Source organism: Simochromis diagramma, unplaced genomic scaffold (genome assembly GCF_900408965.1).
Source record: "Simochromis diagramma unplaced genomic scaffold, fSimDia1.1 OVJJ01000816.1, whole genome shotgun sequence".
Taxonomy (NCBI): domain Eukaryota; kingdom Metazoa; phylum Chordata; class Actinopteri; order Cichliformes; family Cichlidae; genus Simochromis; species Simochromis diagramma.
The window spans coordinates 9,898,573-9,923,103 of NW_024386908.1; the positions used below are offsets into that span (position 1 = coordinate 9,898,573).

At 38.1% G+C, this 24,531-nt stretch overlaps 1 protein-coding gene across 1 annotated transcript in view; it reads left to right on the top strand.

The window, feature by feature from the left end:
• The first annotated feature begins 5,888 nt into the window (after positions 1 to 5,888).
• Positions 5,889 to 24,531, top strand: part of LOC120735736 (exocyst complex component 4-like) — a 131,225-nt gene continuing 112,582 nt past the window's right edge. The window contains exons 1-4 of the mRNA XM_040035347.1: positions 5,889 to 5,989; positions 10,378 to 10,546; positions 22,649 to 22,794; positions 23,632 to 23,720. Of these exons, the coding sequence (XP_039891281.1) occupies positions 22,658 to 22,794; positions 23,632 to 23,720 (226 nt within the window). The 5' untranslated portion in view covers positions 5,889 to 5,989; positions 10,378 to 10,546; positions 22,649 to 22,657. The remainder of the gene's footprint in view (positions 5,990 to 10,377; positions 10,547 to 22,648; positions 22,795 to 23,631; positions 23,721 to 24,531) is intronic.

A 24,531-nucleotide genomic window follows, 5' to 3' on the forward strand; every position in this document is an offset into this window, starting at 1 on the left:
CCCTGTTCATTTGAGTCCAGGCTGGGAAGCTCACTCGTTTTTTTTTTTTTTTTTGCGTCCCGCGTTAAAATGGAAAACTGTAAATGCAAACGGCGCTTCCTGGAATATTGGTCATTGACGTGGTTTTTTCCCCCCCACAACAACACACAAATTTTTGGGGTCTTTTCTTTTTTTTTTTTTTTCTATTTTTTGGGGGGGTTTTTAAGGGAACATTTTTAATCTGTATTTAGCTGTCTGTTCTTTTTCTTCTGTTTTGGACAGTTTCGATGAGCTTTTTTTTTTCACCCTTGATGTTTATAACGCCTTGCACTTACATTCCTCGCAGTCGCTTGTTTAACTTGTACTTGTATTGTTTCCTGTCATACTAGAGAAAGATTCATTTGAAACCCTGCGATCATACTATTATCAAACCTTTCCTGTTCGCAGTGTTTTAAATTGCATTTTCTTCACTTGTGAATTTTAAAGCAAAATGACAGATGGTCTTCACTTTTGGGGATTCGTTTTTCAAAGGTAGGAAAATAATCTCTATAACCTTGACAAGCTGCCTTAGAAACACCTGTAGCTCTTCTTTTACTTACATGGAAATCCCTCAAGTCATGTGATTTCCTTGCATAAGAATACATTTTCCTCACAACTAAAGTGCCCAGTTGAAGTAATGCTGTCGTCTAGTTAGTGCCGTATAGACAATAAAGATCCTTGTGAATGCTTATTAAATAAACATTATACTGCAGATTTATTTTTTAATAAAACACTTAAATATACTATTAATGCTGTTTGAAATTTTTTGTAATGTACTTCACTTTCTCCTTTCTTATCCTCTCCCCGTCGTCTCTATTTCCCCTCCTGACTCTCCTGACCCCTCTCCCTTCTCTCCTCTCTTCCTTTCCTGCTCGTCTGGCTCCCTCTGCAGGCTTCTGCTGGAATCTTTCTCCGCTTGATCTCTGTTCGACCAAGTTCACTGGCAGTGGCCTAGGCTCACAGTGTGGTGCTTACCCACCTGCAAACACATCGGGGTGCAGGCCCAAGAAAGGGCAATCAAGCTGTCGAGCAAGCGGGATGTCTTTCTGCTAAGATCCAGACTGTACTGCAGGTTAGTTGGCAACAGCAATGATAAAGGGAAACTGCTTAGTCGATATCTGACAATGAATTTTTTACAACAACCAGATGTAAATTAAAATGAAGCTAACAGACATAATTAGGGAATTTTTAGTCATCTGTCTGAGGAACTTGCCTAATAGCCACCATTTTAACTTTACCATGTCTTTCTGCCCCCAGTAGATTAAATAGATTTGTAATTTATTCTGAGATTATTTCTCCTTTTACAGTTTGGCCTCTTACAATGTTACATTACAACTTAAGTATACCAACCCTTATTGGCGCTATTCTATCTTGTCTTAGCAATGGGGACCTGTTTTTTTTCTTTTCCCACGCTAACATACCCTCGGCTTTTATTTTTCATTCCGTGCCACGTGATTTTGTTCACTCAGATTATCCCCCCCCCAACCCCCTTCTTATAGCAATCTGTAGCACTTTCACTTCTCGTAAATTACCCAGTCAGAGAACAGCCAGCAATGTGATCGGGATGACATTTCAGTCTGTCAGCAAAGCGTAGCTAGAGAAAAATACAGAGGAGGCTTGATGCTGGATTTTACTTTACGGTTCTTCTAATTTGGCGTTGTTAGTTCTGCTCAGTCTTGATCCCTTGCCTCCCTGTCTGCATTGGCTTAGGTGGGGTGAGCAGCTGTTCAGTTGACCCGCTAGGACTCTCAGAAGGAAAAAATCTGTGACAGTTGGCATGCCTTCTGTGTCCCAGTTTGTGTTTTGTTTATACCTACCAATGGGGTACAAAAACAAACGATGCCACCTGGATGTGTTTCATCTTGATGTGTGATTGTTATTTATGCACATTTTTTTCCGACCGATCTTTGCCAAATAGCTAACTACACATGTACTTATCCTGCCATCTGATATTGTTAGAGTGGATGAGATTGCTTTTCTTAATCTTAATAGGCTGTTCTCCTGGATCTATTTAGAGCAGTGTGAATACATATATTAAAAAATATGAACACAGCAGGTTTTTTTTTTTCTTCTTTTGCGGTGGGAATCTATAAAAAAACAGGGAAGAACACTTATCCAGGGTCTACCTGGATGCCCTTACTGTTGCCATGGTAATTGATTGGACATATTATCTGCTACTTCATTACTCGACACACAAATGTAACATCAATCAAAATGACCTAGAATGGCTAATGGAAACCTATCTATTTCTAACCCACGCACTTCGGGCTCTTTCTGCTTCCAATTACTTTAGTTTCCTTTTTCCCTTGCATTCCCATAAGCTGACAAATGAAGGCATGTTTCGGTGTGGTATGGGTTTCTCGGGGTTGAAACCGCATAGGCATGCACTATAATTGCTCTGCTGCTACCACGTCATCATATTATCAAGCATAAAACCAATTCCACTTGGCATTCGACCACTGCCAAAACACCCCAGTTTTTGCCAGGGCCTTCCACTGTCCCCTGGCTCTTCCGATGGGAGATAATGTAATCTCTTGATTAGAATACTTCATTATGTGAGCTGCGGTTTCTTATTCAGTCACTCTGTGTTATTATTTTCCTGACTGATTATATCAATTAAAAAGGCCTGCAGTCCAATCCCTCCTTCCCCCTTTGCTCATTCCCTGCCCTGTTAATCGTCTTTCTCTAGATCCTGCATTTCCATTTCCCTTCCCCTTTTCCTTCAGTTCCATTTCTGTTGCCTCTGTATTACAGTTCTCAATTCCCCATACCTTTTGCATCAACCCTCTTTGCTCTTTTTAATTTTCCTCCTTAATTCCTTTATATGGTTTTCTTTTTCTCTCTCGCAACTCCACACTCACTTTCACCCCTTCGTTTAGCCCACTCTGTCCTTAGGAGAGTCAATATCCGCAATGAGGAGAAATTACATTCCTACGCTCCCATATTGGCCTCTGTACATTTTATTAGGACCTGAGCCATTTCTTATCTCACGCCTTATAGCCCCACAAAGGGGCATGAGCCTCTCAGCACCAGCCAGACTTTAGTTGTGAGCTTCGTCGTCACTCATTATGCATTTTCACTCGAGTTTTGTTTCTCTTTAGTTTTGCATAAATACTCTACACTCTTATTTAATGTTCCATTTAATGTTCGCTGCAGAATAAGCCACCTAAAAGTAATACCTTTGAAATTTTGTGTGCTGACTCGCTCCATATTTTTATTCTTCACGAAACAACTAGAACTGTTTTGAATGATTCCCACAGCTCAAAAATAATTCTTATTTATCACCTTACTGGGCCTTGAAACCAGCTGGTTATTTCACACTGCTTCTTGAAAGCTAGTAGTTCTCGCCACCCTAGAGTGGGCAAACTGCTGGGCATTGACGTCCCTGAATGGTTGGACACAGACATGATACCAAACTTGAATTAATATAGTTAACTATGTTTAGCTGTTAATATGAATTGATATGTTTGTTGATCGCCATTGATAAAATTGTGCAATGTGCATCTTTATCAGGTTTTCAAAGTGGGGTTTCCTAACAAAGTATACTTTGCAGAAAAGAACTTTGATGTGATTGCCTGCCCTCAAAACACAAAAAGCTGATTGGAGGGCTCTATGTGCTCTCCCGCACAGCTGTGTGCCTGAGCTGCCCCTCTTCAATGATATCCTCTCTCAATGAAATTCCCAACTTACCTGTATAGTACATACACCTGGCCTTATTATTTTGAGATTCTGGCCATTTAATGAGTATCCACAACGTCTAACACAAAATTAGAGACAGAAGGCAAAGGCCCAACTAGGAAAGCATCCCCACTAAAAGGTTAGGAACTACTCAGGTATCTTGTTAGTTTCAGTATTTGCCAAAGGTATCCGTGAAGTAGGCGCGACTTGTTAACACCCAAACCTTTTACCACTTAGCTTTACCATATGCTCTATCCTTTTTCCCTTAAATTATTGACTCCCAGCCTGTCTTGTGCCTCTTATTTGCCGTTCACATGTTTACGGCGGAAAAAACCTCTTGGTGGGGTTTTCATTTTTTCCGCTTTTTGCGAGCAACAGTGACCTTTCCACATGACATTACCATTAGACAGATGCCAAGCAGCTGAACAGAAACACACGGTGCCACCTAGCTACAAGGGCCTTGCGCAGAGAAGCAGACTCCGTTCTCAGTGTGTGTGACTGGGGCCGGTCGGCTAGAATGGAGCGGGTAAACAAGATTTCTAGAGTCCGGATTGCATGTATGGTCCTATCCATGTTCCGAAAAGCCCCTGAGTGCTTTCTGTGGTTGTTTATTCCGTGTGGAAGGTATTCGATTCAAAGTCATGAAAGACTTATGCGTACTCGGTAGTTTTTGAGGCGGACGGGTGTTTTTTAACAATTTGACCCTTTGCAGTTTTTCTAGTGGCCTCTCTGTTAGCATGTGTGCACGTTATCTACTGATTATTTTCCGCCGCCACTGAAGTTTACATTTTCAAGCTCACACTGTATCCACAATCGCCCTCCTACTCGCTATCTATCCATGACAATTTTTCCGCTCCTTTTTCACCAAAGAAAAAAAAACACCCAACAACCAACCCCAACCCCGGAACACGCGCTTTTTTCAAAGCACTTGTGTTGTCAAAGAAATTAACGCACTCGAATTTTGGTCTATCCATAACATTCATCAAGTTTCTCTCTTGACATCGAAAACTATATACGAAATCAGACAGTTCGCAGGCCTGGACTGTTTCACTATGCTCTTGTCTTGAATTAAAATCTTATCAAAACACACCCATTTTATATATACCAAGGAGACAATCCATCACTTTCATTAGAGTTGTGACCTAGATGGAAGCAGCAATACGTTACCAGGTAATGGATAGCATAGTTCATTAAAATCTCACAGTTCATAAACCTTTACGTACATTATTAATCAAGACGTCCCAGTGAGTAATGTTATTAAATCTATATTTAGCACAGTTCTGGCTAGTGGCGTCCATCATCACCCTTGACTTCGTCTCTGTTGGGTTTGAGGCCTAAAATTTGTTACTTAGCTGCCATTTACACATATACAAGGATTTTGGTTGATTGTGTTGACTGCTTGCTGCAACGTCGTCTCCTTGGTTGTGGACCAGAGTGCACAACTACTACCTTTTAATGATGGTTTCCTCTCTGCACACCAGGATGTCTTGAGACTGTATTTGAAAATATGGATGTTCAACCATTAGGTCTTCTTCCAAAAGAACTGCTTCCTCGACTATTGAAAACTTCACACGGGCAAACACAAGCTATTCCCATCTTCTTACTAAAGCAAAAGGTAATTTACTACAAGGGTGGACTGACGTTTTTTATGTTGCCTCTACAATACTGATTTGAAATATTTATAACAAATGAAAACTTTTCAATACGATTGCTTTTTCCTGCCTCATGCTATATTTTTCTTAATCCTCCCTCCCTTGTATTACTCTTACTTCTCAGAGTGTTAGGATATCTTGCTTCCATGCACTTTCCTACAGAGTTTCTCTTACCTATTTCTTTTGCTTTGTGTTCTGATTATTTGCCTGCGTGATTTAGGGTATATTTTGGTTAGGAATGAGCCTATAGCTTGATCCATATCGCTTCATTATTAACCTTTTTTGTGCTGTGACTAATTAAAAGGGCTTGTTTTGTTTGTGTCAGACCTTACTGAGGGGACCCAGAGGAGAACAGTGCTGAGTTCATGGGCATCCTTATCAGGGTACATTCATGTGCACACATGACGCATGCTATTAATTGTAAACTTAATGTTTTGTTCTGTCATTTGGTTGAAGTAAAAATATTGGCATATTGTTCATTTTCTTTAGGCTCTGGCCAAGTTGAAGAAGCTTCCAGAGACCAAAAGCCATAATGGAGCGGCTGGAACCTGAGCTGAAACAGATTGTCAAGAGGTCTACCACTCAGATAGCAGACCATGCTTACCAAAGGGAGAAAACCTGGCCCAGGAGAGCCAGCCAAGGTAAAGTAATGGCGTAATGCACTGCTGAAGAATAACTGATGAAAGATTTGCTACAGATCAGAAAATATGAAGCTGAAGGTTAATATTAATCCCTTAAACTGCACAAAAATTGCACAATACATTTTCTTTTTTTTTTTTTTTTTCAAGCATTTAAAAAAAGGCATATTTAGCACATACAATAGAAATTAAAAGTCATGTATGGAAATTAAAATGTAATGATTAAAAAAAAACAATTTTTCAGATGATTTAATAAACTCTATTTTCAGAAAATTCAAATTTTCTGGCAGTTGGATCACATTTCAGGCTTTAAAGGGTTAAATAGCAAATGTAGAGGGGAAGGGAGTTTCAGACAGTAGATGGGCATAAAAGGGGAACTATAAGCTGTTATGTGGATGAAAGCAGTCCTTTTGAAATGATAATGTTTGCCTGATAGGGATGGTAAGTAGCATTAGAACTATATGCCAAAATGGTCAGTGTAAATAACAATGTGCAGCTACTGTTGTTTACCTTAAAAAGACTAACAAAGCTCCCACTTGCATTCCCATCATTTATCCCATTGTTTATTCTTCTGTAGTCATAATTTTTTCTAGCCTCAATTTTTAAGGTGTTGAATAAAATGTGGCCTCCCTCCCTAATGATTGGTAAAAGCTATTCCTGTTGATGCGGTAGCTTCAGGGTTTTGTAGCTTGTCTGTTTTTTGTAATGTTACCATTCTCAGAGTTTTGGGAAGCACCCAACATTATATTAATTATACTAATATTCACTGTATTATAGTCAGCATTCACTTTTGTTATTGCATAGAGTGGATCCTTAAGTTATACTTAGAGCTGACAGTAAAGGCAACAGTCAGTGTGTTTAGAATGCAGTCCCATAGTGTTCATAGTCAGACAGTCAACCAGGTGTGAAACATAGTAGCGGCTAGGACTGCAGACACACCTGCTTTAGACCATGAAAACAGATACTCTGCTGCTTTAAACGTAGACAAGTCATGGCTAAACACACCCATACACACACAAACAATTTCACACCTGCCGTAGAGGGCTGCTACATTTTAAAAGCAGTCACGTCAGCTCCTGCAGACATACACATACAGTGAGCAGACTTGAGAAGCACAGGTCTCAGTCCACTGATCCTGAACCATTTAAGAGGAACGTCTTGTTTTCTGTCAGGGATATTCTCTCCAGCCTTGTCTGCCTTACTTCTTCTGTTGCCTACTGAATCTTGTCTGACCTCAGTGTAATAGGCTACCATGTAGCTTGTTTCCAGTTCTGCTGCTTGCTGATTGTTTTAAGTTGCCTTCATGAGTATACGTGTGTGAGCATTTAACACTTTGAGGTTGTGTGTGTGTGTTTGTATTTGGATGCGTACACACCTAGTTTTCCCTATGCTCACTTCAATTTAAAGTCAATGCTTGTTGCTATGGAAACTCCAACCAATGTACCACTTGTAGAGAACAATGGTCTTGAATATTGCACACTATATTTTATAGTACTGCAGATTAGCAGGCAAACACTTAAGAGCTTAATAGCATAAACAGCAGTGTGTGGCTTGCTCTTGGAGGTTTATGTTCTCATTCACATCCTCACTGACCACCTCACTGAAAGTTTATTTTCCTTTACAACTCCTGCATCTAGATCTACTTCATATAGCTTCCGTCTTCATGCACCAAAGTCATGACCTAATCCAATGATATTTCTTAAGGTTTTAGTGATTCTTGAGCTTCTGGGCTAACTGCAATACTTATGTTTAAAATTACAGCTAGTTAATAGCCAGTGCATGTGTTCGTGGATTGGAGGACGTATGATCTCTGGCTGCTGGTGTATTGTGTTTGCTGTTATAACCCCAACCAACCAACAACAAACAAACAAACAAACAAACAAAACAAAACAACAAAAACAATCAAAAACTTCTATTTTTCAAGTCTTCGTTTCAGTGTGTCTCAAATAACAGTAATAATACAAATTTCTCTTACTGGATGAGAGATAAAAAGACTGCAGGATTTACTGGGCATAACAAATAAACATCAGCTTCTTCCATCATTATTTGCTGATGGGATGATAGTGGTAAACAAGGTGAATACTGATACTGATATTACATAGTAGATTCTAAATGAAATCTGAATAAACGATTAAGAAAAATGATTTAAAGTGAGGATGTTTTTTCCAATAAAACACAGAATATTAATAACAGTATTTTCAATTCAAACTAAGAAAACAAACAAAACAAAGCAAAACAGGAAAACCACAGTGAACATAGGATGGACTTTTTTTGGACTCATTTTTTCCCATTTAGTGGTCCTTGGCATCATCCAGAGGAAGACTGATTCCACGTGAATCAACTTTTGCTCTGTGTGTCCATTTGTCTATGACAGCAGGATGACTGAGATAACCTGGTACATTTAATATCTCAAGAGGAGCCTTTTGACACTCTTTAGACCTCTAACAATAATTTAATTATCTGTGACTTAGCACCAACCTGATGGTAATCTAATTTAGATACTATTGTTGTCCTTCCAATATGAAACACATGCAGTCCTGGAGACTTTACGTCTTTGTGTGCTCCCTGCCATTTCTCCTGGTTCTTCATCAGCCGTGTGTGTCAACTTCGATCGGGAGAGGAAATGAGAAGTGTGGTCTCAAAGAACAGACAATATGGATTAGGTTGGACTCCACTGGGAGATAATGAGGAGGACTGTTTACACTTTGTTTGTCCGTCTACACGTAGCTAGGTGTGTTTGTGGGTGTAAGGGCCGGGGGTGGTTAGAGTGTGCTTGGGGATTAAACAAAAAAGCACTGTCAAAGTCAGAGCCGTAACTTTTGGGTGCCCAACTTTATGCATGTATGCATGATTATGTAGTTTTTTATGCTTATATTTTTGGAGATTGGTGATCATATATCATTTATCTTACATGTCTGTTTTGTTGTCAGTCTTTCATGTTTATACATGAGAGTCATTGGCATTTCAAGGTCCCTGTCTTTGTGTCACGGAGTTACAGCTCATAGTGATTTGTTCCTCTGTTTCTCTCCATTAATAACATTTGCTTGTGTTACTGTGGGTGTAGTGACAGACAACCAACCAAAATGGTCCCCATTGAAACATGCATCTTGCCTCTGTATTTCCTTTATACCTTCACCGAAAATCTTGGCTGCTTCCCAAAACTCTGAGGATGGTAACATTACAAAAAACGGACAAGCTACAAAATACTGAAATAAATTGCAATAAAACAAAATCTCTCTGTTGCTTTCAATTGAATAAAACTTAATTAAATGGCAGAGGAGAGTACCGAAAGACCAACGTTAGACAAATAGTGATTAAATTTAACTTTAACACTGCTACTTCCTAGCTTGGTTGCACTAGGAAGCCATTCACGCTCAACTAATGTAACCTGTGTTCCCTCTTTACCTTGAAAGCTTTGCCCTTGTGTAGAAACTACATGTAGCAAAGTCTGGATGAAAGCATTAGTGTAGATGAGACCATCCAGGCTGTAGCACTCAGATCAAGTGGAAGGTCAGTTTGGTTTTGGCTGTGCTCTCTTCTTCAGTCAGAGCCATTTAGAAGTAATGAGAGTGCCTGTTCATTTGAGTCCAGGCTGGGAAGCTCACTTGTTTTTTTTGGTTTTTTTTGGTCCCGGTTAAATGGAAAACTGTAAATGAAAACGGCTTCCTGGAATATTGGTCATTTGAAGTGGTCTCAATGGTCTTTTTCATGGGTAGATTATCTGTTATTAGCTGTATGTTATTTTTCTGCTGTTTTGGACAGTTTAGATGAGCTTTTTTTCCACCCTTAATGTTATAAAGATTTGCATACATTCCTCACAGTAGCTTGTTGTACTTGTACTTGTATTGTTTAATGTCATACTAGAGAAAGATAATTTGAAACCTGGATCATACTATTATCAAACCTTTCACTGTTCCGCAGTAGTTTTAATGGATTTTCTTAATTGTGAAGTTTAAGCAAACATGACAGAGTGGTCTTCACTTTTGGGGATTGTTTGTCAAAGGTAGGAAATAATTCTATAACCTTGACAAGCTGCCTTAGAACACCTGTAGCTCTCTATTTTACTTACATGGAAATCTCAAGTCATGTGATTTACTGCAGAAGACATACATTTTCCTAACAAATAAAGTGCCCAGTTGAAGTAATGCTGGTTGTCTATTTTAGTGCCTGTATAGACAATAAAGATCCTTGTGAAATGCTTATTAAATAAACATTATACTGCAGATTTATTTTTTAATAAAACAATTAAATATACCATTTAATGCTGTTTGAAATTTTTGTAATCGTACTTCACTTTCTCCTTTCTATCCTCTCCCCGTGTCTCTATTTACTCCTGACCCCTTCCCTTCTCTTCCTCTCTTCCTTTCTGCTCTGTCTGGCTCCCTCTGCAGGCTTCTGCTGGAACTGCTTGAGCTCTTGTTCGACAAGTTCAAGGCAGTGGCCCAGGCTCACAGTGTGGTGCTTACCCACCTGAAACACATCGGGGTGCAGGCCCAAGAAGAGGGCATCAAGCTGTACGAGCAAGCAGATGTCTCTGCTAAGATCCAGACTGTACTGCAGGTTAGTTGGCAACAGCAATGATAAAAGAAATGCAGTCGATATCTGACAATGAAGTGTACAAAAACAGATGTAAATAAAATGAAGCTATACAGAATAATTAGGAATATTTTAGTCATCTGTCTGAGGAACTTGAATAATATGAAACAGTTTAACTTACCATGTCTTTATGGCCAGTAGATTAAAATAGATTTGTAATTTATTCTGAGATATATTATCCTTTTACAGTGGCTCTTACATGTACCATTACAACTTAAAGTATACAACCATTATTGGGCTATTTATCTGTTTAGAAATGGGACCTGTTTGTTTTCTTTTCCCACGCTAACATACCCTGAGGCTTTTATTTTTCATTCAGTGCCACAGTGATTTGTTCACTCTAGATTTATCCCCCCCCCAACCCCCTTCTTATAGCAATCTTGTAGCACTTTCACTTATAGTAAATTAATCAGTAGAGAAACAGGCAGCAATGTGATGGATGACATTCAGTCTGTCAGCAAAGAGTAGCTAGAGAAAAATACAGAGGAGGCTTGATTGCTTGGATTACTTTAAGGTTCTTTAATTGGCGTGTAGTTATGCTCAGTTCTTGATCCTTGCTCCTGTCTGATTGGATGAGGGGGGGTGAGCAGCTGTTCAGTTGACCCGATAGTGACTCTCAGAGGAAAATCTGTGACAGTTGGCATGCGTCTGTGTCCCAGTTTGTGTTTATACCTAACAATGGGTAAAAAAACACACCGATGCACCTTGATTGTGTTTCATCCTTGATTGGGTGATTGTTATTTATGACATTTTTTCCGACCGATTTTGCAAAAGATAACTACACATGTACTTATCTGCATCTGATATTGTTAGAGTGGATGAGATGCTTCTTCTTTAATATTAATAGGCTGTTCTCATGGATCTATTTAGATGCAGTGTGAATACATATATAAAAAATATGAACACAGCAGGTTTTTTTTTTTTTTTCTTTTTGAGTGGAATCTATAAAAACAGGGAAGAAACTTTCTCCAAGGGTCTACCTGGATGCCTTTAATGTTGCCATGGTAATTGATTGGACATATTACTGCTACTTTCATTACTGATCACACAAATGTAAAAATAAATAAAATGACAGAATGCTAAATTGGAAACCCATCTATTTCTAACTCACGCACTAGGGCTCTTCTGCTTCCAATTACTTTAGTTCTTTTTCCAGCTGGCATGCATAGATGCACAAATGAAGGCATGTTTAGGTGTGTGTATGGGTTTCTAGGGTGTGAAACAGCATAGGCATGCACTATAATTGCTCTGCTGTACCAGCATCATTATATAAGACATTAAACCATTCACTTGCATTCGACCACTGCCAACACCCAGTTGCCAGGGCCTCCACTGTCCCCTGGCTCTGCGATGGGAGATAATGTAATCTCTTGATTAGAATACTCATTATGTGAGATGAGGTTTTCTTATTCAGTCACTCGTGTTATTATTTCCTGACTGATTATATCAATAAAAAGGCCTGTAGTCCATCCCTCCTTCCCCTTGCCATTTCCCTGCATGTTCATTCGTCTTTCTCTATGATCCTGCATTTCCATTTCCCTTCCTCTTTCCTTCAGCTTCATTCCTGTTGCCTCTGTATTACAGTCTCTCAATTTCCCAATACCTTGTGCATACCCCTCTTGCTTTTTGTAATTTCCTCCTTAATCTCATTATCTGGCTTTCTTTTTCTCTCTCGCAACTCCCACACTCACTTTCACCCCCTTCGTTTAGCCCACTCTGTCTTAGAGAGTCACATATCAGCAATGAGAGAAATTAAATTCCTACTGCTCCCATAGTGGCTCTGTTAAATTTTATTAGATACTGAGCCAGTTCTTATCTCACGCCTTAAGACCCACAAAGGGGCAGGAGCCTTCTCAGCACCAGCCAGACTTTAGTTGTGAGCTTTATGTTAGTCACTCATTATGCATTTCACTCGAGTTTGTTTCTCTTTAGTTTTGCATAAATACTCTAACTCTTATTTAATGTTCCATTTAATGTTCCGCTGCAGAATAGGCCACCTAAAAGTAATACTTTCAAATTTTGTGTGCTGACTAGCTCCATATTTTTTATTCTCTAACTCAACTAGAACTGTTTTGAATGATTCACAGCTCAAAATAATTCTTATTTATCACATACTGGGCTGAAACAAGCTGGTTTATTTCACACCTGCTTTCTTGAAGCTAGTAGTTCTCGCACCATAGAGTTGGGCCAAACTGCTGGCATGAGTCCCTGAATGGTTGGACACAGACATGATACCAACTTGAATTAATATAGTTAACTATGTTTAGATGTAAATGAATGATAGTTTGTTGATCGATTGATAACAATTGTGCAATGTGAATCTTTATCAGGTTTTAAAGTGGGGTTTCCTAAAAAGTACTACTGCAGAACTTTGATGTGATTGACTGCCCCTCAAAAACAAAACAGCTGATGGGAGGGCTCTATGTGCTCTCAGTCACAGCTGTGTGCCTGAGATGCCCATATTAAGGATATCCTCTCTCACTGACATCACACATTACAGTACTAGTACATACACTGGCCTTATTATTTTGAGATTCTGGCCATTTTAATGAGTATCCACAACTGTATAACACAAATTAAGACAGAAGGCTAAAGGGTCCAAATAGGAAGAATCCCCACTAAAAGGTGAGGAAATACTCAGGTATCTTGTTAGTTCAGTATTTGCAAAGGTATCAGTGAAGTAGGAGAGACTTGTTAAAACCCAAACCTTTTACCACTAGCTTTACTAATATGCTTTATCCTTTTGCCCTTAAATTATTTGAATCCCAGCCTGTCTTGTGCCTCTTATTGCAGTTCACATGTTTGATGGGCAAAAACCTCTTGGTGGGTGTTATTTTTTTCCGCTCTTTGAGAGCAACCAGGTTGACCTTTCCACATGACATACCAGTAGACAGATGCAAGAGCTGACAGAAACACACGGTGCACCTAGTTACAAGGCCTTGGCAGAGAGACTCCGTTCATCAGTGTGTGACTGGGGCCCGGTAGGCTTAGAATGGGGAGCGGGTAAACAAGATTTCTAAAGTCAGGATGCATGTAATGGTCCTAATCCATGTTCAGAAAAGCCTGAGATGCTTCTGTTGGTTGTTTATTTCAGTGTGGAAGTATTGATTCAAAGCATGAAAGACTGTATGGTAATCGGTAGTTTTGAGGCTGGAAGGAGTGTTTTAAATGACACTTTGCAGTTTTTCTAGTGGCTCTCTGTAGAATGTGTGCAAGTATATCTATTGATTATTTACGCCGCCACTGAAGTTACATTTCTAAGCACATGTCACCAAATGCCCTTCCTACTCGCTATCTATCCATGACAATTTTTTCCGTCTTTTTTCACCAGAAACGATGCTTTTCTTCAAAGCACTCTGTTTTGTCAAAGAAATAACGCACTGGAATTTTGGTATATCCATACATATTTATCAAGTTTCTCTTTTGACATCGAAAATATACTACGACATCAGACAGTTAAGCAGGCCTGGACTGTTTAATATGATGATGTCTGAATTAAAATCTTAGTCAAAACAACATTTTATATATACCAAAGGAGAAAATCCATCACTTTCATTAGAGTTGTGACCTAGATGGAAGCAGCAATACGTTACCAGGTAATTGGATAGCATAGTTCATAAAATCTCACAGTTCATAAACCTTTACGTACATTCTTAATCAAGACTGTCCAGTGAGAATGTTATTAAATCTATATTTAGCAGTCTGGCTAGTGGCGTCCATCATCACCCTTTGACCTCGTCTTCTGTTGGGTTTGAGGCCTAAAAGTTTGTTAATTAGCTTGCCATTTACACATACTACAAGGATTTTTGATTGTGTGACTGCTTGCTGAAACCGTTGTCTCCTCTGGTGTGTGACCAGAGTGCAAATAATACTTTTAATGAGTGGTTTCCTCTCTGCACACAAGGATGTTTGAGACTGTATTTGAAAATATGGATGTTCACCATTAGTCTTCCCAAAGAACTGATTCCTAGACTATTGAAACTTCACAAGGAAACACAAGCTATTAATATTTTCTACTAAAGCAAAAGGTAAATTTACTACAAGGGTGGACTGAAGTTTTTTTATGTTGCTCTAAATAATGATTGAAATATTAAAAAAGGAAACTTTAATACGATTGCTTTTTCCTGCCTCATGCTATATTTTCTTAAATCCTCCCTCCCTGTAATACTCTTACTTCTCAGAGTGCTTAGGATATCTTGCTTCCATGAATTTCCTACAGAGTTTTCTACTATTTTCTTTTGCTCTTGTGTTCCTGATTATTTGCCTGGTCATTTAGGGTATTTTGGTTAGGAAGAGAGCCTATAGCTTGATCCATATCTGCTTCATGAATTAATCCTTTTTTGTGCTGTTGAATAATAAAAGGGGTTTGTTTTGTTTGTATCAAAAAAATATGAACACACAAGTGGCTTAAATATGCATTGTACGAAATCAGCTCATCAACAGAGTGAAAATGAGTAGAAGTGAATTGCCAGAGAGGAGCCAGAAGACAATAAGCTCCTTTAATTAAATATGAAGCAGAGACATCGCTATGTTGTTCTCACCCAACATTTTAATCAATGTGTCACATTTGTTCTGGCCTCCAAAGACTGTAATATTTACATATTGCGGAGTGGAGGGAAGTCTACCATGTCTGTGGACCCCCCTCCCAATAGACAGACACACACACACACACACACACACACACACACACACACACACACACACACACACACACACATACATAATCCAGATACGTAAAAAATCACTGAACATTGACGTATGACATATGTTTTTAGCAATAACTGTCTTTAGTTGTTGATGATTATACGATATGTGTGAATAATCTTTTGAATAAAGGGTGTCTCATATGGAGTTATTACAGTTGTCCACCTCTTCAAGATCAAGATATTTTATGTGTACAGTACACGTACATAACATACTAATATATGTAGCGGAGTTGCTGTTAGTTTAGTAGAATATAACCAATAAGTCACATATAAGCAGTATGTTTTAACTCTATATTTAAAATGAAAGGAATTCTTCAGTTAATCTAGTCTGGCTCATTTTAATTCATGAGCCACATAAATCTCAATTACACTGGGCCAGCAAGGCCATTTCATATTAATCTATAAAAAACTACAGTTTTTACCATTCTCGTGGTGTAAAGAACCACAAGTACATTCAGAACAGGTTCAATTAACCATCCATTTTCAACAGATGATGAAAAGTCTGAGATATCCTAAGAAGAAACAAGTGACATTTGAAAATTATGCAATAAAATACAATATCTGCCATATTGTAGAGTGTAGACCAAGGTGGTTTGTTGTATAGGATAATGCCCAAGAGCTTGGTTTCCTTTACTTGCTGGATGGCTGGTATGTTTATATGGTATTACTGTCTCATGTCATAGCTTTAACTGAGTACCATACTTTTTACTGTGGATGTGCTAAGTATCAGTTTGTTTTGATCCATTATTCAAAAATATCTAGCTCCCTGTTCAAGATAGCAGTTAGACCAGCCGATGTCATTGCTGATGCATATGCTCAGCTATAATGTCCATTAGTCTTCATCCTTTTGATGTATTCACTGCTGTTCTGAATATCTCTTAAAAGAGAATAAAACACATTTATTGTTTATAGCATAAATACACTTAAAGTGTTTGTTACATTTAAAAAAAAAAAAAAATGTTGAGGACACAGCAAGGACACAGACGAGTAAAAAGGGTTTCAGTGAACATTCAGACACACCTCCCTTTCCTCTGTCAACAAGATAGCCTTCAAAAGATTGACTAGATGCAGCCCCTCCAGGTGGGAACTCCTGCTGCTTAGCAAGAGTTCAGCACTGAGAGAGTAGTTGTGGCTGAAGCTCTGTCAGAACTTGTGAAGGTTATTGAAGTTTCTGGAACACAATCAATACCGGGTGTATACAGAACCCTTTTCTTTGACGGCCAAGGACACTTTGGGCTTTAACTTCAAACTGGCAGCAAGGGATATCAGTCAATGTTTTGTGACAAGACACTAGCCAAGGGATTTAGTGGGAGACAGCCGATTTCAATAAAGACTTGAAAAGAGAAACAAAGTGCTGAGATTGTTCTCTCAGCTGCTTTAAGATTACTTAATAAGAGGAGGAAGGTGGAAACAAGGAGAGAGAATGAAGTGATATTTATTCCTTTAAATTTAGCCAATTGACTGCTTAGTTTACACAATGACTAGTGCTCACCTGCAAAAATGTGAATGATGCTTCCATAATTGAACTGATTGCTGAGCTGTTAGGGCCCTAATGGACAGAACAGAAGATGAGTATACACTTCCTCCAAGCATAAAAGGTGACATCAGGACACTTCAGTTAGGAAGAAATACATGGGAGTGCTGGAAATGAATAACAAAGGCTGACTTCCATTAAGATTCCCTTCTTTTTAATTTAACTTAGCACTCAGCACATTGAGTCTCATCCCAAACTAAATCAGTCCAATCTACTCAAGTACCAAACATCTTGCATCTTGGTTAAAAAGCGCTGGCAAAATTATTGTTATTATTAATATTATTATTTTTTGTCATCTCTTTAGAAGTGTTTGGCATGTTTACCCACTCAAACACACAAACATACACTCCAGTCACAGGAAGTTGTAGGCTTAGTCTTATTTGCTGTGAAGACCCATTAGTCAAAGCCTCCCTGTTTCTGTTTCATGGATTTTCCCATGAATCTAAGTTGTTGTTGTTTTTTTATGGAATTCAAAGTGTGTGTTCCATCATCTCTCTCACTCTCATCTCTTTAATTGGAAGTCAAAGTGAAAGTCCACTGGACTAATATAATTGGCATCCAGCTAAACTCATAGCAAGATGTTGCTGTAATATTTATTTGGCTGATTCTTCACCTGAGCTGTTTAAACAACAGGAGATGTTGAAAGATGTGAGTTTCTTCCATGTGGTACCAGCTGTTGCCAGTATTTAAAGTGCTAAGAAAGCTTTGTAGCATTATTTTTTTGTATATTCCCAGGAATTCTTGTTTCTCTATTATTACTACCAATTCAGCAGACCATTTGTAGACATGCTGTTTTTGGTGTGAGTGTGTGCGTGACCTTGGTTTAATAAGAGATTAGGAAAATACAGGAATGTAGGTTGCCAAATGGAATGGACTTTGTGGCCATTCTGAATAATAGTGAATGAATGTCTCACGAGTTTTTGCATTGCTATGGAAATACTGAGCCTTCTCTTTGATTTGGCAACTGCAGTCACAGTGCTGATCATTCCTGAGCAGACTCTGAAGGACCTGTATTTTATATCACGTGCAACTGCATTTGCCTTGGTTTTTGGTTCCCTGGGTTTTTGTTTTTTTTTATGATTCCATGTCCCTCTATCTCTGAATAATCATCCTGTGCTTTTCCAAATCCCTATTTATTGCTGTTCCTCTTTTAAATATACTTTCACCAATGTCGGTTGTAATATAGTTCCTTATTTTCAGTATTCCGTTGTTGTGTGCTTCACAGAGGAGCTGTTTGGTAAAAAGCATGTGACAGTAAGAGAATCTGTGCCTGCAGTAATAGTAGCTTTAATAGGATTTCAGGTTCTTGACCTGAAGGGTAAGAGGGAGAAAGAAAAGCTGACGATAAGATTGCCATGGTCGTAGGATTGAGACAAGTACAATATATCCAGGTCTTAGGAGTAGTTTTGCAAGTTTGCTGAGTGTGCTTGCTTGCATTGATAGGAGGGATTACTTTTTGGTATTACAACAAATATCAGAGATGAATTTAGATTGCAGGGTCATTATCTTGGAATAAGATGAAATGCTTCAGTACAGTGTTGATCCATATAAATGCCTCTACAGCACATTAAACAGTATTAGTGGGAGACAGGTAACAGGCCAAAACTATTGCCACCTGCAACATTTCAAATCAACCAACATTTGATTGATTATTAGCTGCCTGTGATTAATGTTGGTACCATCCTCACACACTGAGATTGGGCTCTAAGTTTGCATGCATGAATGCTATATTTGGAACAGTCAGTGCTAAGCAACTAGGTTGTGCCTTGTTTGTGTTCAACAGACTCTGGACAGCATGGCATGACTGATTGTAGTTTGCTTATATGATATGTAGATTGCTAAAGTTGAGATCCGTGGCATTAAGAAATAACTTGCTTGTCATTTTATAACTCGAAACCAAACTAAAACGCTCTTGACAAGCGACAAGGATGAATTCATCGGCCTCTTAAATTGTTCTGTTTTTCTTTCTAATTAGTTTTCACACTGTAGAGTAAGAGTAAGATGTATTTAGTTACCACCACTACAAATTAAAACACATTTTCATTGGTTTGGCTTTACAACAAAGTAACTTTGTTAGGAGCAATGAAATCTTCATCAATGAGCCATCTCCCTAATGGATAAATAAATAATTTGAACATTTGATGTGAAGAACTTTTGTAAGTTAACAACTCTGTAGCATACTTTGCAGAGGACTGTGCCTTTGGCAGAGATTTCTTAAGCAGAGATGAAAAAACAAACTCTCTTTGTAAACTTCACTCAAAGGTGTTAAATCAGCAAATACTAACTAGTTACCTAAGTACTTGTATTCTCTCTGGGTCTTTCTCCTCATTTTCTTTATCTCCTTTTTCCGATTAGCATTCTGTTCAGTTTTCACTTCCACCTATAATCCTTTGCTCTTTCTATTTTCCACAGCTCTTTTGCACCGTTATCTCCCCTTCTTTTCTTCTCCCGTTCGGTGTTGCTTTCCACCTCCCATCCCTCTCTGCCTCTATCTTTCTCTCTGTCCTAACAGTCCAGTTAATTGCCTCCAAAGTTCACTCTGTCTCTGGGCTAATGCAATTTAAGTAGGGTCGGAGCCCCTTCATCAGCCCAGCACTGGCATTTCATTAAGTCTGCTTGGGTGTTAGCTTGCAAGCAAGTCGGGGTTTCGCTCCATCAGCTCATCATTAGTAATTAATACACTGATAGGATTAGCTGCAGCATGAGGCTAGTGGCAAGTGGTCGCTCTGTTGTTGCCAGTTGGAGAGGGCGTGTGTAATATGTTTTCCAGCTCTGTATGTGATCAGGGGAAGTGTGTTGGTGAGAACAGTTAGCTTGTGTATTTACACGAGTGTCTGTGACCAAAAGCCATATTTTCAGTCTTGTTTAATTTATATGTTGTAAGTTATAAAATATTTTTGGGTCCTTTTCATTTTGGGTCCATTTTGGCTTAAAAGGCATTTTAAAAAATTTCCAGTAAAACATCTGCATTTAACTAAATCTAACACAAGATTTTACCTGAGATGATGCGATCCACATCGTATTTCCATGGATGTGCACTTGGATTAATATGAATTTTAGCGACTGAAGGCTTTCCCGTGCTTGATGGGAGGGGTGCTCTCCGCAGTGTTAATTACATCATTATGGTTGGGATGGATCTCCATCTGCTCAGCCATTACTCCTGTCCCATTCTGGGCTGACCCACACTGCGTCTCAGAATTAGACACACACAGGCTAAATGGCCCTTCTAAATTATGAAGCTATTAGATATGGGAAGCTATTTTAGAACATATGTATTCACAGAGAGAGAGAGAGAAATGAAGAAGGGTGAGAGAGAAAGGAAAAGATGAGGTAGAGAGAGCAACAGAGAAAAAATAGAAATGTGAGAAATGAGAGATGACGCCCTAAGAGATTTTGAAAAATGAGACAATGAAAGAAACAGAGGGAATGTGCAGATAGAATGATAAAGGAGAGGAAGTGAACTTTCTGAGTCTGGCCAGTGTTTCAGTGTGCTTGTTCTGGACTATTGTTAGAAATTGATAAGATTTTTATGAAGCATGATAAGACATTGATAGATCTCACCATGGATCACGCAGACAGATCAGAGAAATAGATGACAAGGATTTTTTCGGCAGTCATCAATAGTGCCCAGTCATGTCGTTGTCTGCCTTCTGTCCAGAGGTCTGTTCTTCATAATTATTTGTGATGCACGTTTATGCTGAAGGCCACAAAAAATATAAAAAAATATAAAGTTTATACCAGCCCTTTTTTGTTTTGTTTTGTTTAGTTTTTTTTTTAGCAGACTCTATCTGCAAAAAAAAAAAAAGTCATCTAAAGTTTCAATTTCCCATCAGATGTGATATGAACGCATGAGTCACCAAAATGTTTGTGGGTTTATTCAACTAAAAATAATAGTATTCTAGAAAATAGATGTTTCTCCACAGCTGCCACAAGAACTGTCAAGAAATCAAAGGGAAAAAAAAACAACAATAAACAAATCTACATTGGTTATTTTTTTTTGCTCTTCATTGAGCAGCAGTACTAGAATAGGATATAAAATGGAATAGAAACATATTATTGTTACTGTAACATGTACAGTGAAATTTAGTGCAGTCTCAACAGTGTATAGATCAACAGTCATATAAAGCTATATAAAAATTAAATAAGAAATCAAAACAAACAAAAAAAAAAAAGACAAAAGCAAAGTCACGTGGACAGCATGTAGCAGCACGTGATCTTTCTGTAAGTCTGGCTATGAAAACCCAAATTATCCAAAAAGTTAAAATCAAACTCATAAGTTTTTGAAGTCATTTTTATAACCAAACTAGACATGACAATGAGGCTGTTTTCTTTTTCCTATTATCAATAAAGACACCTGCTGTACAAAGACCTTAGGATATAAAAAAAGCTCTACATGAATAATCTGACAACAGAACTGAGCAGGAGGGTCAAGCTCCAAGGATACGATTGTGAGTCATTAGTAAGCCTAAGCACTTCATGTTACCATATCAGAGTTTAGGTAGTATTAAGATAAAGCATATAAATGGTATACATATAAGAACAACAAAAAAAGGAGTTTCATCATTTTACATTAAAACATGGTACAGGTGACTTTGTGACATTTAAAAAAATAAATAAATAAATTTATTCAGAAAGACTCCTCAAGATGAGTTTGCATTATTGTTAACTGTACATTTTATTATCACAAATCTCATTTTTACTGTTACTAAGAAACAGTCCCTCAAAATAGATGTTTAACTTGTGCACTGCTTGTACTTTTTTTGTACAGCAGAAAAAATGTAAATAATGAAAATATTTAAAAGTTAATAATTGGTTGTGATTCTTACTGCATTATTTCTGCAGACCGACTAAAAGAAAACACTAAAATATTTACTCTAAAGTGACATGATTGGAGCTTTATAACTTTAAAAAATATAAAGTCACTTTCTATGTAAAATGTAAGTAAAAAATAGAATGCAATGATTTTATTAGAACTTAGAAAAATAAGAAAATACCGATTATACCAAATATTACCGGTATTTATTTAGAATTTGATGGCAGCAACTTGCCTCAAAAAAGTTGGGACAAGCTGTGTGTACTGCTGTGTAGTAAAATTGAACTTGTGAATTGAGACCAGTTGCTGGACTTTTTAGAGAGGAGTGTGTTTTATTGTTATCTGACAAAGTTGCTCAACATTCCTGATTCTTCTTTGTTTTATTATTAATGAAAAACCAAAAGTTTTTAGTTGCTGAAAATTCAGTTGACCTTAAAACAGACAAGTTCAGCAGCTGGACTCCTCTACACTGCCATGCTTTTGTAATAGATGCAGTACGTCGTTTAGCGTTAACTTGCTGGCATCTTCTTTGCATGATAACATTTTAACCTTGTGGATGGCCCATGCAATAATTTCCATAACATGCCTGTCTTTAGTGCAACGCCGCCTGAGGGCCTGAAGATCCAGTATTGATTTTAGGCTTTGCATACATATATTTCTTCCATATTCTCGGAACCTTTTGATGAGATTATGTAACGTAAATGATGAGATATTCAACGTCTTCACCACTATTTGTAATTTTTGCATATTGGTGAACATCTAGCCCTCATTACTTCTGAGAATCTCTGCCTCTCTAAGATGATCTTTATATACCCAATCATGTTACTGACCTGTCGCTAATTATTTGCAAAATGTTCCTCCAGTTCTTTGTTTTTGTGTACCACGCATTTTGGCTACATTTACCTTGTGATTAGATTGACTTAAATATATTTCCCCTGCAAACAATTTTTAGTTCTTAAAAACTGTTTCTTCAGATTTTTATGTTTTCACCCATTGTTTTTTGTATTGCTTAGGTTCTGCTTATGGAGTATTTGGATGTGAAGAACAGCCGCAGTGCTACGGAGCCCTCAGCTCAGCACTCCTATGCGAGCACTGGCAGTGAGTTTGCTGCCTTTTTTGCAAAGAAAAAACCACAGCGTGCCAAGCAGTCACTCTTCAAGTAAGGATCACATTGCTTTCTCTAATGTTTGTGTTAATCCAAGTTTGAAAAAATAGGCAAGAAAGAAAAGCACGTGAAACACAAAAAATAAAACACCAGAGTCTAATGATCTATGTAGCTTAAAATCTGTTGAATTATACTTTGAGACCAGCTATTCTTAACTGTACTTGTAGAGCAGTGTGTTTCTTCCTATTAGCAGTGCACTGAGAATAACAGAGGAGCCGTATCGAGCTCTTAGCATGTTTTTATGTGAAGGGTCCTTAGCTAACCATTAATCAGTCATATATTTCTCAACTAATTAAAGGGGATCTACAATGCCCATTTCCAGCTTCATATTTTTCTAGTTGGATTATACCTAAAGAATTATTATTCTTCAAAAGAATTATTATTTGTCTTTTACTGGGTCTTGCTGCACTCATCTATTATGAAATAAGCTGTTTTAACTCACTTAAGGTCAAAGTCCCTTTAAAAAAAATCTGTCCTCTGATTGGCTCCCTATTGCAGCGTTAAGGATATCCCTTCTCAATAATATCATACAAAGCCAAGATTAGAAAAAATGGTCTGATGCTGACCGCTTACAGCACATTGAAGCTTAGCTCACAGGTACTTAACCCACAGTTGTAACACTATATGCCAGTTATTAAGGAAAATCAGAATAGTTTTACCTTCCGTTCATCTGTAGTCTTGTCAGGTAGTTTACAGCAACAGTTACTACTAACTTCACAAAATGTGTTTTTATGTATGAAATTCTGGATTTAAATTCCATGTAAGTGTCTCATTTTCACACCTTTGAGTATTATGCTGATATGTTGTTCCCCCTTGTTGAACCTTTTGCAGGTTTGAATCATCATCCCATGCCATCAGCATGAGTGCCTACCTGAGAGAACAGAGGCGAGAGCTCTACAGCAAGAGTGGAGAATTACAAGGTGAGGAGAGGGATGGATGGATGAACTGAGCAGTTTAAAGTAGAGAGGGAGAGAGCTGATTCTCTAATACAGACAAGGGACAGACTGAAAGTAAAACCTGAACCCTTGAACCTATAGTGAGGACATCGGGTGTCTCTGTTATGCTGTGGTAGACATTTTTACGGGGTGGTTTGGTCCACTTGTCCCCTCAGAGAGAACGATTGCTTGGAATCGGTACAAATTTTTTCTGACTGGTCACCCTTGTTCTGTGATGAACCATTTCTATACTGATAGAAGAGAACAACGATAATTGAAAACTATGACTCATATGCTATGGCTTCAGCAGTCATAGTTCTCAGCTTAATTGAACACCTGACATGTAAGACAATCCTTTTCACAGTGATGGTCAGAAGTTCACACCTTAATACACTTAATCTTCTTATTTTCCTTTAAGTTTCCAACCATTTCTTGGTATATGATAAATGTGGATTGATGACAGGAGGAAGAGATAAAAAGGTATGACAGGGCCAGATGGTGTGAAAAGTACTGACGGAATAGTAATAGAATAAATTGGATAAGAATTTTTTCAACTTGTGTGCTAATAAAAGAACAGCATGAACATAGAGAGGTCGTCTAAATGGATGAAAAGAAGGACAGGGGTTATGGAAGAAAAACTGTAAAAAAGACATAAAGACGTGGACCTTGCTTTGAATAGGAACACAATAGAAGAAGGTTGAGGAGGGTGAGGGGTATTAGGTCATGTTTGGCTAAGATACAGGTGTCTGCGGTGGAAGGATGGTGATGGAAAAAGTTTGGGAAAGAGGAGGAATGA